The 15,254-nt window shown below is 37.7% G+C and overlaps 1 protein-coding gene across 2 annotated transcripts in view; it reads left to right on the top strand.

Annotated features, from left to right (window-relative positions):
- ATP8A (ATPase phospholipid transporting 8A1) overlaps nucleotides 1-15,254 on the top strand; it is a 1,160,338-nt gene that overhangs the window by 465,369 nt on the left and 679,715 nt on the right. For both annotated transcript variants that reach the window (XM_090368461.1, XM_090368462.1), the window contains one exon: nucleotides 1,959-2,016. In XM_090368461.1, coding sequence (XP_090224587.1) covers nucleotides 1,959-2,016 — 58 coding nt within the window. The remainder of the gene's footprint in view (nucleotides 1-1,958; nucleotides 2,017-15,254) is intronic.

Raw genomic sequence — 15,254 nt, 5'->3', positions numbered from 1 at the left:
GCACTGGATGATATTACCCAGCATCAACTTCTACCTGCTCTAATCTATACTGACTCCCTTAGTGCAGTAGCAGTTTTACAGAACAGCAAACATTCCTCAAATTCCTTGATTCAGCATATCAAAAAACAACTCAGAGTTTTGCATAAAGCAAGAAAACAAGTGTCTATCTGTTGGATTCCCAGCCATGCTGGAATTCTAGGAAATAATCATGTAGACCAAGCCGCAAAAAATCCAGATCTTAATATACAAGATAACTTTCAGTTTGTACCATTTACAGATTATAGGGATGTATTTCGTACCAAATATACTTCCATCTGGAAAAACTTTGGAGGGACCAATCGTGCAATAAACTTTCCAGAATAAAAAAAGATCTATGTTTGTGGCGATCTAGCTCACGTACAAATAGACAGGAGGAAGTTATATTAACAAGACTGCGCATTGGACATACCTTCCTCACTCACAAACATTTACTTTTAAGGGAAGATCCACCGCTCTGCTCTGTCTGTCTGTCAGATACAACTTACAGTAAGGCACATCCTGATTGATTGTCCATCCTATTCAGCCGTTCGAACCACATCCTTCCAATCATTAGCAAACTTGCAAGCTCCTCTAACCCTCTCTCATGTACTTGGCGACAAAACAAACCTAATTGAGCTCTTTATATATATATTAAACATCTAGGAATAATAAATACATTCTGATATATCCATCCTAAATCATTAAAATGAACGTAATGACGCTGACAGACACATATTGGCCACAGTTGTCCTTGTGTCGTGAAACTTTCATACCAACAACAACAACAACAACCTCACAGGTAGTGCAATGGATAACGTTGCTGCTCTATTTTAACACTGAATGTAAAATATATGATTTGATGTCACTGGCAAAATTTAAGAAATGCAGTGTGCTCCTGGTTTCTGAATTTTTTCTGTTATTAAACGAAATTTTTTGAGATTGTACATTCAATTTACAAATTCATATATCAGTCTTATGAACTTATGAATGATATTAAGAGTAGGAGACCGGCAGAATTACTTAACAAGTACAGGTCACTGTTGAAAAAAATCCGTGAATTAGGGATGAATTTGAAAGTGTCTGCAATTTTGCCCAGACACAATAGGAGGGAGTATATGACAAGAGCCTTGTCGATCAATTCGGCCCTGGAAAGATTGTGCAAGGCTCAAGGGGTAGAATTTTTTTTAGCCTGGTCTGTACTTGTTAACAGGAGAGACTTCTTCTACAGGGATGGGATACACTTAAATAGAAAGGGTGCAAGAATATTTGCTGATACTATCGAGGCAGTGTTAGGTGGGTGCACTTAAGTTCTACAAGTTGCTGTATTTGGAGACTAGGCACCTGCGAGGTGATCTGATCGAGGTGTATAAGGCCTTGAATGGCTTTAGCAGGCTCAATGCTGATGGGATACTTTCGCTCGCTCAGATTAAGAACCTGAGGGGGCATAGATTCAAATTGAAGAAAGAAGTTGTAGAGTAGATGTGCAGAAGTTTGCCTTTAGCTAGCAGGTAGTTGATTGCTGGAACAGACTTGCATCTGTTGTTGTGGAAGTTGATAGCTTAAATAAATTTAAGACTGGACTAGGGAAACATTTGGAGTGACCGGATGGGTGAAATGGGAAGGGTTTTTTTTTTTTTTTTTGGCTGATGCTTTCTTGCATCATATGCCTCAACTAATTATAATGTTCATACCTCTCCCTGGCTATCACTGAAAGAGGATCCATATGACCATCTTTGCTTCCAAGTCTACTGTTGATTAAGTGGCAAAACATAATTAAAGTTTGCTTACATTTGATTTTCTAGTATCAAGAAATCCATACAAAATTTTAGAAGTTTTAATGTGATATTTTTTAGCATTTTGTAATTTTGTAATATTATATACTCTGTAATTTGTTTTGTTGGTCTTCACTAAAACTCTTATTTCATCTTTTAATACTCTAGTGGAACTGGAACAGTGTTTGATGAACTTCACTTACTTGAAAATTTAAAGACTAATCATGTAAGTTGATCATATTCAAATATTTAAAATTACATGCGTAAGGCATTGCCATTGAAACTAGTGGAATAATCAGAAGACTTGTGTTAAATAAAACATCTTATAACATCTTATATATATTGCATGTAAAATGTTAAATAAAACATCTTACATGCTACAAGCCCAATAAAACCTTTATTTGGTTTTATAGTGAAATATAAAACCTTTATTTGGGCTTGCAGTGAATATGTCATCAGAAAATTATGCGTTAAACAGTGTATGACAAAAGAGAGGAAAGAAAATAAAAGCTGTTAGTGCAGTGAAATTCTGGCATAATAAAATAGCTCTTTAAAAACTGTCCTTCCCATAATTATGCAACTTTTTTTCCAGGGCACATTATATCTTTTTCATCTGATCTGCCCTTTTAATTTTTTTCCCCATAAACATTATCAAGATTGCTCTGATGTAACATGTTCCCCCCCCACCCCAATATATATTGAGTTGGTTCTAGGTATTTTATTATCACAGCACCCCTGGGTCTATTATCATTATTATTTTATTATCAAAGTCCAAGGTAAAGAAGCACCCCTGTGCTTCTTTACCCTGGACTGATGTTGACGTAACAATTTTCAAATATCTTATGCATTCTGTGACCAACAAGAGTGGAAAAAAAGGTTTCAAAGTGTAGGTGTGGAGAGGTTACCAAGAAAGAACTTTCTTGCAAACAAATGAACAGATTTGGTCACATGTCTTTTTTTTTTTTTCTCTTCATATATTTGGTCTTCATATCTAAGTTTGCAGATATTACAAAGGTGGCAGGGTGGTTAATGACAGTAATTAAGTTAAGTTACTGCCACAAGATCTAAAAACTCTTTGTAACATCGTACATGCGTACATCTTTACATTTTTCAGATAGGCTGAGAAATGGCACTCAAAGTTTAACATCGAAAAATGTAAGGTACAGCCACTCCCCAACTTACCTAAGGGTTGTGTTCTGTGGAACTCTACGTAAGTCGAATTTTAGGCAAATTGGAATTTCCCTAAATGCTTATCAGCATTCACAACTATGCACGCTGAATTTAATTGAAGCAAAAAATAAATGTTTGGCGAACATGTAAATAGAATTATTTATTAAATTTTTTTTAATAAATAATTAAAAAATTACAAAATTATACAAAATTACAAAAATCTCAAAATTATAAAATTACAGAAAGAGAGAGGAGACAGGCATAACGTCAACAAGTTTTACCTTTCTCGTTTTTACGGCTCCAGCAAATTGAGAAGATTTTGCTTTTTTATTGATTTAAATTGGCATATTAATTTTATTTTTTTAGAGTTGCTTTATATTCCTAGTAACAATACTTTAGTTTAATTTGAATTTAGATAGAGATTTTTTAGGTTATTACTTAGTATCAGTAAGGGTATCAAATCCACGTGTGGACAGCTCCAGCGAAGGAAAAGTTTTTATTTATACTTAGCCGCTTTATTGACTTAATTGTTAGATTAAATTATTTACTATAAGTAGCTTATAGACCTAGTCAAGCTCCGTGATTTATTTTGAATTTAGATAGCGCGATTTAGAAAGAATAGACAGGACAAGAAGGGAGGGGGGGGTTATGCTGTTAGTTAAGAAACACACAAAATCTGAGGAAGTGCATCCATTGATGTGGACAATGCAATGTTGAGTCTGTTTGGTGTGACATTAGCACTGGGAAAGGAAAAATGAGAATACGTGCGTGTTATAGGCCTAATGAATCTGATGAGTATAATGAGCAATTGTGCAGAGAAGTAGAGTGGGTCAATAAATTAGAGTGTTTTATAATGGGGGATTTTAAATTCCCGGATATTGACTGGAATTTGTGGATTGGTCACTGACACACTAGCAAGGCTTTTGTGGATTTATTGGATGATTGTTTTCTACAGTAGCATTTTCGGGAGGCAACTAGAGGGAGTAATACTCTCGATCTGATTATCAGTAGTGATTCTTCATGCATCAAGAATCTGCAGATAAAGGAACCACTAGGTGGCAGTGATCACAGTGTGCTGAAGTGGGATTCACTCAAAGAGATAACTACCATCAAGGGTAAAGGGAAGGGTTTTTGCTTTCATAAAGGTGACTACGATGGTCTGAGACAGTATTTAAATTCTATACAGTGGAACCAATTGATAATGTTACCAACAGAAAATTCAAAATGGGAAGCATTCAAAGAATTAATCTTGGAAGCTACTAGGCTTTTCATACCATCAAAGAAATATTGTTAAAAATTTAGGCCTAAATGGATGTCAGATGAACTAATTAGACATGTGACAGAGAAGAAAAATGCATGGGATACATATAAATTAATGGGTGACATGGAAGCCTATGATAGATATAAGCTGGTCTGTAACTAAGTCACAAAGGAGATTAGGCAGGCAAAGGCAGATTACGAGAAATCTTTGGCAGAGGATGCAAAGAAAAACAGCAAAGAGTTCTTACCTTATGTAAACTCTAGAAGGAAGGGGATGAATCAGATTGGTGCACTTGCTATCGATGGTTCAACTGTTGATGATCCTGCTCAAGCAGCTAACAAACTAAATGAATATTTTGCATCGACATTCACAGATGAGGAGTTATTCAGGGAGGGGAATGCCAGAGGTGTAGTCAACTCTGGCAGTAAGCTAGATAATCTTGTAATAACTGAGTGTAAAGTGGAGGAGAAATTGTTGAAGATAAACAAAAGAAAGGCAACTGGGATGAATGGAATCTATCCAATTATATTAAAGGAGGCAGCAAAGGAAGTAAGCAAACTCTTAGCCTTAATTATGAAAGCTTCCTTGGACTCAGGGGAGGTCCCAGTGGACTGGAGAAGTGCAAAAGTGACTCCATTTCACAAAGTAGGATCAAAGGGAGTCACTTGTAATTACAAACCTGTTAGTTTAACTTCTGTTCTAGGGAAATTAATGGAGGCACTGGTTAAAGAAGCATAGCAGCATCATCTAGACAAGAATTCAGTTACAGCTCGGACACAGCATGGGTTTGTTAAGGGAAGTCTTGTCTTACCAGTTTGATTGGATACTCTGATGTGGTCACAAAGGAAGTGGATGCAAAGAATAATTTTGATATCATAGAAATGCTTAGAAATGATAATTTCTAAGCATTCTAAGATAATTTCTAATAATTTTGATATTAGAAATGCTTTTGATACTGTTGCACATGGAAGACTGCTGCACAAATTGGAGCAGTGTGGCATTGGAGGCAAATTGCTGCTATGGATAAAGGGATGGTTGAGTGGGAGAAGACAGAGAGTGGTAATCAATGGACACTGCTCTTCGTGGACTAATGTTATTAGTGGAGTCCCTCAGGGTTCAGTGTTAGGTCCATTGTTGTTTTCTGTATTTATAAATGATATCGATGATGGTATATCAATCTTATTGTCCAAGTTTGTAGATGATACGAAGGTTGGCTGGGTTGTTAAGGACACTAATGAGAGTATGCTGCTGCAACAAGATCTAGAAAAGTTGAGCAGATGGGCTGAGAGGTGGTAAATGAAGTTTCACTTTGACAAATGTAAAGTACTACATATGGGAAGCAGCAACCCCAGAGTGACGTATCAACTCTGTGGTACTACACTGACAGTGGTAGAGAACGAAAAGGACCTGGGGGTAATTGTGCAGGCAGATATGAAGTTTTCTGAGCATTGCAGATGGTCCGCAAGAGTAGCTCATAGTATCTTGTCAATGATATACAGGAATTTTTCTAGCAGGGTAAGGAGGTGATTATCCCCTTGTATAAGGCAATGGTCTGAACGCCTCATTTTAAGAAGGATGTCAAGCTGTTGGAACGAGTACGGAGAAGGGCAACAAGATTAGTGAATGGAACAAAGGCTTGCTCTTATAAAGAAAGGCTTAAGTTTTGCAAATTGCAGTGTCTGGAGAGTAGGCAACTGCGAGGTGATCTGATTAAGGTGTATAAAGCTTTGAATGGTTTGAGCATGATGTGCTTTTGCTTATGCTAATGCTTTTGAGCATCGTTGCCAGAATTACCTCTCCAGCTGATAAGCACACTACTGCGGAAGTTGAGGGCTGTGGAGATTTAGAAGCGGTTTTCTCTGCAGAACCGACATTGGCAACTTCACCACATACTTTAATGGTTTGGAAACCAGCATGATGCTTGAACCTATTAAACTACCCATTGCTTGACATGAACATGGCTTGGGATCGTCATACTTATCCATAATGTCTTCATAAATACTTCTTCCTTTTGATTGAATTGCCATTAGACTCAGGGGCACTTGCTTCTGAATCTGATTTTCCATTTATTTATAGCTTTTCCACCTTCGATATAGCATCTGAACACTGTTGATCTGAAATTAGTTGATCCTTTAACATGTTATTTTATATGTTAACTATCCCTTAAAATAGTATTCATTGTTAAAGCAGTGAGACCTAATTCTGTGATTAGACCGGGGTTCGAGCCCGTCACCACCAAATACGGAGGATGCGGGAAGGTCAGGGAATGACCACCGCATATCCCCGGAGCAATATGGCCTTAGTTGCTAATGCTCCTAAAAAAAAAACCAAATAACAAATAACAACAACCTAATTCTGTGCAATAGATGACAACTTTGTCCTGCTTTGTACTTCTTAATCATCTTCATTTCTAAACCAATTTTGTTTCGTTTCCTAACCCTGCCACCACTTGCACTTTCTGTTGGTCGCTTTTCCTTCACCATTGTAATAAGTAAATAGGAATGAAGAGAAGATTCTGAAAATTTATTGATGTTTTTTATATGCTGAAGATTTCAGTGAAGGGGAACACATTTCACCATAATACCATAGTATAAAATCCCACAGAATTCCAGTTATTGGTATTATTGTAAATGCAATAAGATCGAGTTTATTATCTGTCTATAATGTATTGTGCTAACAGAAAAGCCCAATAAACCCGAAAGTGCAAATTGTTTTTATTGTTTTATGGTTGTGAACTCCAGTAATGTGTTTTTAAAAAATATTACAACGGCGTTCAAAATTGATTCTTATAACGGAAAATATGACAATGATGAAAGTATAGGCCAATTTCCATTATAAAAATGACCTTTTAAAGAGATAAATAGCTTAGTTGTATAGCGAATATTTCAACTTCCAAGGCCTTAGAATGAATTAACAAAAAAAAAAAAATAAATAAATAACCAGTGTTATTGGGTTCATGTTATGTTATTTTCACGAAACCTCCATTTATTCCTGCTGGATGCAAAATACGTTTCCACGATTTTTTTAAGTTTGCACTGGTCAGCAAAAGCTTACGTAAAGCTGAATTTTCATAAGTCGAGTATTACGTAAGCCGGGGAGTGCCCGTTCTGCATCTGGGTAGCAGTAATCCCAGATTAATGTACCAATTTGTATGATATTACAAATTGGTACATTAATTTTTACATCTGTAGGATAGAGGGAAATGAGAAAAGACCCAGGGGTAATTATGCAATCAGAATTGAAGTTCTCTGAGCAGTGCAGACAAGCTGCCAGGGCAGCTCATTCTCTTTTATCAGTGATATACAGGAATATTACTAGCAGGAATAAGGAGGTAATTATATCATTGCAGAAGACACGGTTAGGCCACATTTGCATACAAGTCTGGATGCTTCATTTTAGTAAGGATGTAGAACAGGTGCAGAGAATGGCAATAAGATTGGTGCGGGAACAAAAGGGTGGCAGTCTTACTAAGAAAGGCTTCAGTTCTGCAAATTGCAGTGCTTGGAGACTAAGCACCTGTGAGGTGTTTAAGGCTTTTTTTAATGGGTTCAGCAAGCTCAGGCATTTTTCTGGTGGCATTTTTCCTCTTGCTCAGACTACACACATGAATGGACATAAATTTAAATTGAGGATGGATGGTTGCAGGATAGACGCCATGGAAATTCAATTTCAGCCAGGTGGTTTTAATAAATTCATGGAATAATTAGACAAACTATTGGAGTAGATGGACAGATGATGTAGGAAATGTTTTTGACTGATGTTGTACAAGCTTGCTTTCTTGTATAATTTGCCACCTATTAATAATGCTATAATGATTGAGTCAGTGATCAGAGAAGTAAAGCAGGATCATCTTAACAGGAATGCAGCTATATGGCAATCACAGCATAAATTCATTAAGGGAAGATCTTGTCTAATTTTGACATTACATGCTTTAAATTTCACCAAAGCTTTGAGATTGTTCAACATGAGCTACTGCTGTACACATTAGAGTCAGTTTGTTTTCCATGGATAATGGGATAGTTGAGTAGTAGAAGATATAGAATGGTTATTAATGTAAACTGCTCTTCTTGGACTAATGTTATTAGTATAGTTCTTCAGGGTTTAGTCATGGTAGTCCTGGGCCCTTTATCATATCTTTACTGTTTTCAGTATTTATTATTGATATTGATGAAGACATATCAGGTTTAATTTCAAAGTTTTCAGGATGGTTAATGACAAAAATGACACGATGCAACAACAACACTTAGAAAAATTAGCCTGATGGGTTAATAAGGGGGATTTGAAAATCATACCATTCAGGTGGTGCCGTAGTAAAAGTAGTGGGGAAAGAAAATGACCTCGGGGATCATTGTACATTCTGATGTTGTGAAGTTTTCTGAGAAGCATATACAAGTTTTTAGTACAACTCATGCAGTGCGAAGCACACGCTTCTTGATTAGACCGGGGTTCGAGCCCATGACCACCAAATATGGAGGTTGCGGAAAGGTCAGGGAATGACCACAGCATATCCCCGGAGCAATATGGCCTTAGTTGCTCATGCTCCTAAAACCAAATAACAAATAACAAACAACAAACAAACAAACAGTAGAACTCATGGTGTTTAAATGTTCTTAATTTCATTTTAGAAGATTTCAGACATCAATTCAGTAATTTTTGTGGTGATATGGTGCTGTTTTTAGTCAGCTTGAAATGTTAAATGAGATTTCTTGATGAGTAGGATCCTTTGTATGTTGTTAAGTTTCTGAAATTGCATCAGATTTGGCAGTCAGTTCATTGAATTAAATTAAACCTTGTTGATAATGAAGAAAGGGACAATCTTGAACATATAATTTGGAGTACAGAAGATTTTTGTAGTGCAGAAATAGCCCTGCTGACTGATTTTTTTTTTTTTTGCAATTGATTTTTCTTTGATAATGATTTTATTGAGATTTCTGACTTGATATTCCTTTCCATGGAGGAGATCTTTTAGGGAAATTTGATATTTGCTATTCAGGAGCAGTTATTTTATTACCTCACCATGCAAACTTTTATTATATTATATCACTGTGCAAACCAATCTTATATGACAGAGCCAATGCAGAAGAAAATTTTCATGCACTTCTTCCTTTGGGATTTACTGAATGGTTTTGTTCATGAGTGTTACAAACCAAGATATTGTTGACAATGTTTTGTGGACTGATGAAGTCACATTTAAGCTAAATAGAATTGTTAATCACCATAACCACGTATATTATTCTCTTAAGAAACCCCCATTTTTGATTTAACATGGATTTTTAAACTCTCCTGGCTTGGTAGTCTGGGTTGGAATTTGTTCAGGTGTCTTGGACCTTGTTTCTTTGAGGGAACTGTAACTGGAAAAACGATCTGAGACTGCTAAAAGGTAAAATCATTAATGTACTCTGAATCATTTTCAGCACTCTCTTAACATTAAGAAACTTTGTCTAACAATGTGTTAAACCAAGTACTTATTATTATATTAGATCATTCTGGTCAGAAAACTCCACTAACCTTTGTCCCTTCTGATTCTGCCTTCCCAGCACATAGTGTCCCGCATATTTTCTCTCTTTCACCAACTCAGTCACCCATCATTACCAAAAACCTGTCTGCCTGTTCTGTTTTAGTTACATTTATAGTTGCTCATAAATCTCTTCAATCTCCTCTTCCTCATATTTTGCTGTTGACATATATATACTGCATACTAAAGTTGTTTTTTTTTTATTCTTAACAACCATCCAATCTTAACAACCATTATCATATCATTAATGTATTTCACCTTTCCCATACCTGCTTACTCAAAACTACCCAAACTCCATTCTTAAGTCCCTTTTCTCTTTCCATCTGTCTTGTATTTTTTCTTGTTCAAGTTCTCTAATTACCCGTCTGATTTTTTATCCTAACATTTCAGCTACCTATCTTTCTCCTTCTCTTCTCATCATCATTCTTGCTTACAACCTGCAGATTTCACTGGGTAGTGTTTTGGGAGACCCTTAATTCTCCTGCTGAGCCTGATACTTTGGTTCACTGCAGAATTGTTTGCTATGTCTGGGGATAAAATAGTTTGGGGTGGTTTCTCATCACCTTCCTCAATCCATGGTTTGGATGGGACAAGTAGTCAGAGAGAGAGAGAGAAGGCAGACTCTCACTGAAAAAAAAAGAGTAACAGCTAGAGTTGTAAGTGGAAAGGAATTATCAAGAGAAGAATGAATCTTGGTCTGAATAAGGCCATACTAGATTTGAGTTCCTGAGAAAATTTTAGTGTATGTATATTACTGTAAAAGCCCAAAATCTGATAGGATTTGCAAACCTGCCTCAATAAAAACTCAAAATTTTGTATTTTATAAAATAATTTTGGTAAATCTTAGGGTTTACCACTTTGCATTTTTTATTATTTATTTATTGTATTAGGTTGTCCCAGCCAGCTTTTTTGGCATCCTCACCATTAATCACAATACTGTACAGATATTCGCAGACTTACATCACTAATTCCCACTCTTACAAGATATTGAAGTTCTGCCCTTCATGTTCCCACACAAGTATAAAACATTGAAGAGCTGCAGTTCATATAAAATGAATTTGGAGTCCCTGCTACGAAAAGTCAGAAATTGAAAAATTGCTGTGAGAAAAAGTGATAAATTGTCATCACTAACAATTTCAATGTGATGTCCAGTCTGAAAAAGAAAAGTATTTTTAATAAATGAAATATTACCCGGAACGCTGAATTCCACCCCATGGAAGTATTCTCCAAAGTAAATTGTAGTCAGAAGATGAACATAGATCTATTGTAAATGCATCATCTTCATATGTGTTGAAATATGATTAGTTAGAGGTTGATGTTTAGATCTTTTCTTAGATAAGTTTGTTCTATTAGTTTGACAATTTATGGTGTATTCAGTAGTAAGAAAAGGTGAAGAGTACCTGCTGTATGAAGTAATGAAATTTTTGGATATGGTGTACATATGGTAAAAACACACCCAGCTCCTTGACATGACGTGGCCTCAACGATGTCCTCATACACACTACTCGAATTTCCTCCAGTCACTCTCTGGCAGAGTAGAGGTAGCAAGGTTATACATTTGCTGATATGGAAGCCTCTTAGACAATTACTAATCGGTTCAGTCTGGTGGACTATCTAGCAGCCAGCCTGCGAACACTGTTTTAGAGCTGTACCCTCGAAATGTAAGCAAGATACTGTTTTAGAGCTGTACCCTCGAATTGCATCTCACCATGATGTCCATCATAACCACAAAAGACAGTCATACTGCATGATGGAAGAGATTGATTAGTGGGGGAGGGGGTTTGCCATAGCTTTGCTCTGGAGACTAAACATGGGATCCACCAATTCACGCCTTCAATAAGCAAAGTGGTGACAATGCACTGGTTGATGAGAGTCATCTACCACCTAGTATTGCCTGGTAACACCGAGGGGCAGCATTCCTCTGTGTGGTGTGTGTGCCATGCCGTGACCCTTGCTTATGTTGGTTCGCACCTTGATGATTGCCTCCAGTGTGCTAGGTGCCATATTTCAGGACTTGCACATCTAGGTTATATCCAGGGTTACTAACAATCCCACCATCGTGAGGGTGCAAGCTGAGGATCTGGCTGTTACAGACTAACTGTACTTTACTGAAATTAGGTTCACTTGACTTGTATTTCACTTGAATATCAGTTCCACCAGACTCGCAGGTAGCAAGCACAGCTTGGCATACCTGAGAGAATGTCTGCGACAGCCTTAAGGACCATTCTGAAACAATTCATAATCATATGAAAAACAAGGATATGGATGTAATCAGTTTCAAATATGAATGTACAAACAATGACAAAAACAATAAAAATAACAATCTGCAAGGCCCTGAATCATTGCACAACCAAGAGGATATCAGACTACTTGGTTAGCCACAACATCATGTCCAAGCAACAGAAGTATGTAAGCAGATGAGCAAAGGGTTCAAGGAGCAACTGACTACTGATATGACAATTATGGAGCAACAAGATGCACTGCAACCTGTACATGGCCAAAATGGACTACCACAAGGCCTTCGAACCCCATGCCTCATAGCTGGCTGTTAGAGACACTGAAGATCTACAAAGTAAACCTGATACTGACAAGTCCTAGAAGTAACCATAGTGAAATTGAGGACTACTGTCAAGGTCAAACAACAGCAAGTATGGATATACCCCAAAAGAAGGAAGGATGAACCTGTGTGCCTTCTCCCATTGATGTATGGATGAGATCAGTTTCTCCTCAGGAAACAAGAAGCAACACCAACAGCTACTCAGGATCACCAAAGAGTTCAGCAATGATATCAGGATGAAATTTGGACTAGACAAATGCAAGACAAAGCCCACAGAAATTAGTCAGCCAGAACTGGCACAATACCCCCACTTTGCTTATTGGAGGCTTAAAGTGCCGGAACCCATGTTTAGTCTCCAGAGCTAAGTTCCAGTCCACCCTTCTCCATCTCTTTCATCATGCATTGTGACTGATGACTTTTGAGATTATGATGGACATCATGGCGAGAACCAATCTTCCTTACATTTCGAGGTTACAGCTCTAAAACGGTGTTTGCAGGCCAGCCGCTAGTTAGTACACTAGACTGAACCTATTGGTAACTCTCTAGGAGGCTTCCAAATCAGCTAGTCTATATAATCTTGCTACCTCTAATCTGCCAGATAGTGAAAGGTTTGATTTGATTTTATTGGCGCAAAAACGACTAAGGTTATACTGCGCCATATAGGGACTGGAGGAAGTCTGAGTAGTGTGTATATCGGGAAGGGGGGGGGGGCATTGTCAAGGCTACGTTATATCAAGGATCTGGGTATATTCTTACCATGTGAATAACAATATACAAAAATTTCATAAATTCATACGGCATGCACCCCCCCCCCCACTTTTTCTTACTATTGAATACACCATTAATTGTCAAACTAATACAGTAAGCTTATCTGCGAAAAAGATCTAAACCTTCCAAATACTGCCAAGTTCATTTCACAATTATATGTGGTCTCAATTATAATCTCAACGATGTCAATTTCCAATTGCAATCTGCCAAATCCCATGTATTTTTTCTGACAGATTGATTGAACTAGTGCTCATCTCAGTTCCCAAATTTTTTTCTGTACGATTCCTTTCGCCTCAAAGGTGGTATTTGTACATATCTCAGTGTCTGATATTCCCTTTCAGAGACTTGGTAATTTGGAATCTCCTCTTTTCGATCTTCTCTGGCTTAAAATCTCTCTACCTCATTGTGTCAAATCCATCTGCTGTCTCTACCGTTCTCCCAAATCCAATAACCACTTGGAGCTCTTCGAATTCCTCTCTTTGTGACTTGACGTTCTCCAGACCAACTTTCCTAACAGTGAGATAATTTTCCTTGGTTATTTTAATGTTCACAACTCCAGCTGGCTTCCATTTTCTAGATAGACACCAACTCAGCTGGTCGAGATGCTGAGGCTTTTGCAATTACTAATGACCTCACACAGATTGTTGATTTACCCACCAGAATAGCGGACAATCCTAACCATACAGCCAACATGCTTGATCTTTTAGCATTAGCATTAGTAGAGGCATATGATGCAAGAAAGCAAGATTATGCAGCATCAGCCAAAAAAAAACAAAAAAACTTCCACTTCACCCCTCCGTTCATTCGAAATACCTGTCCAGCTGAGCCTTAAATTTATTTAGACTATTAACTTCCACAACAAGGGATGGAAGTCTGTTCCACCAACTAACCACCCGCTGGCTAAAGGCAAATTTCCGTACATCTATCCTACATCTGTCTTTCCTCAATTTGAATTTATGCCCTCTCAGGTGATTATTCTGAGCAAGAGGCAGAATCCCATCAGCATTGAGCATGCTCAAACCATTCAAGGCTTTATACACCTCTATCAGATCACCTCGCCGTTGCCTAGTCTACAGACACTGTAATTTGCAAAACTTAAGCCTTTCTTCTAATCTTGTTGCCCTTCTCTGTACTCCTTCCAGCATCTCTACATCCTTCTTGAAATGAGGCCTCCAGACCTGTATACAGTACTCAAGGTGTGGCCTGACCATTGTCTTATACTCACCTCCTTATCCCTGCTAGAAAAATTCCTGTATATCATTGATAAGACACCATGAGCTACTCTTGCGGCTAGTCTGCACTGCTCCGAGAACTTCATATCTGCCTGCACAAATAGCCCCAGGTCCTTTTCATTCTCTGCCACTGTCAGTGTAGTACCACAGAGTTGATTCGTTGCTCTGAGGTTGCTGTTTCCCTTATGTAGTACTTTACATTTGTCAATGTTAAACTTCATTTGCCTCCTCTCAGCCCATCTGCTCAGCCTTTCTAGATCCTGTTGCAGCAGCATAGCATCAGTAGTGTCCTTAACAAACCTGCCAACCTTTGTATCGTCTGCAAACTTGGACATTAAGCTTGATATACCATCATCAATATTATTTATAAATACAGAAAACAATAATGGACCCAACACTGATCACTGAGGGACTCCACTAATAACATTAGTCCACAATGAGCAGTGTCCATTGATTACCACTCTCTGTCTTCTCCCCCCTCACCCATCCCTTTATCCATAGCAACAATTTACGTCCAATGCTACACTGCTACAATTTATGCAGCAGTCTTCCATGTGCAACAGTATCAAAAGCCTTTCTAAGATCCAAGTATATAATATCAAAGTTATTCCCTGCATCCAGTTCTTTTGTGACTGCATCATAGTATCCAATCAGATTGGTCGGGCAAGACTTCCCCTTAACAAAACCATGCTGTGTCCGAGCTATAACCGAAGTCTTGTCTAGATGATCCTGCAGTGCTTCTTTAACCAGTGCCTCCATTAATTTTCCGGGAACAGAAGTTAAACTCACAGGTCTATAATTACTTGTGTCAGCCTTTGATCCTCCCTTGTGAATTGAGGTCACATTTGCACATCTCCAGTCTATGGGCACCTCCCCTGAGTCCAAGGAAGCTCTCATAATTATGGCTACGGGTTTGCTTACTTCCTTTGCTGCCTCCTTTAATATAACTGGATAGATCCCA

This window comes from Mastigoproctus giganteus, chromosome 2, assembly GCF_048544385.1.
Source record: "Mastigoproctus giganteus isolate SK-2022 chromosome 2, ASM4854438v1, whole genome shotgun sequence".
Taxonomy (NCBI): Eukaryota; Metazoa; Arthropoda; class Arachnida; order Uropygi; family Thelyphonidae; genus Mastigoproctus; species Mastigoproctus giganteus.
Note: the sequence above shows the minus strand (reverse complement) of the source record. Positions and strands in the feature narration are given on the sequence as shown.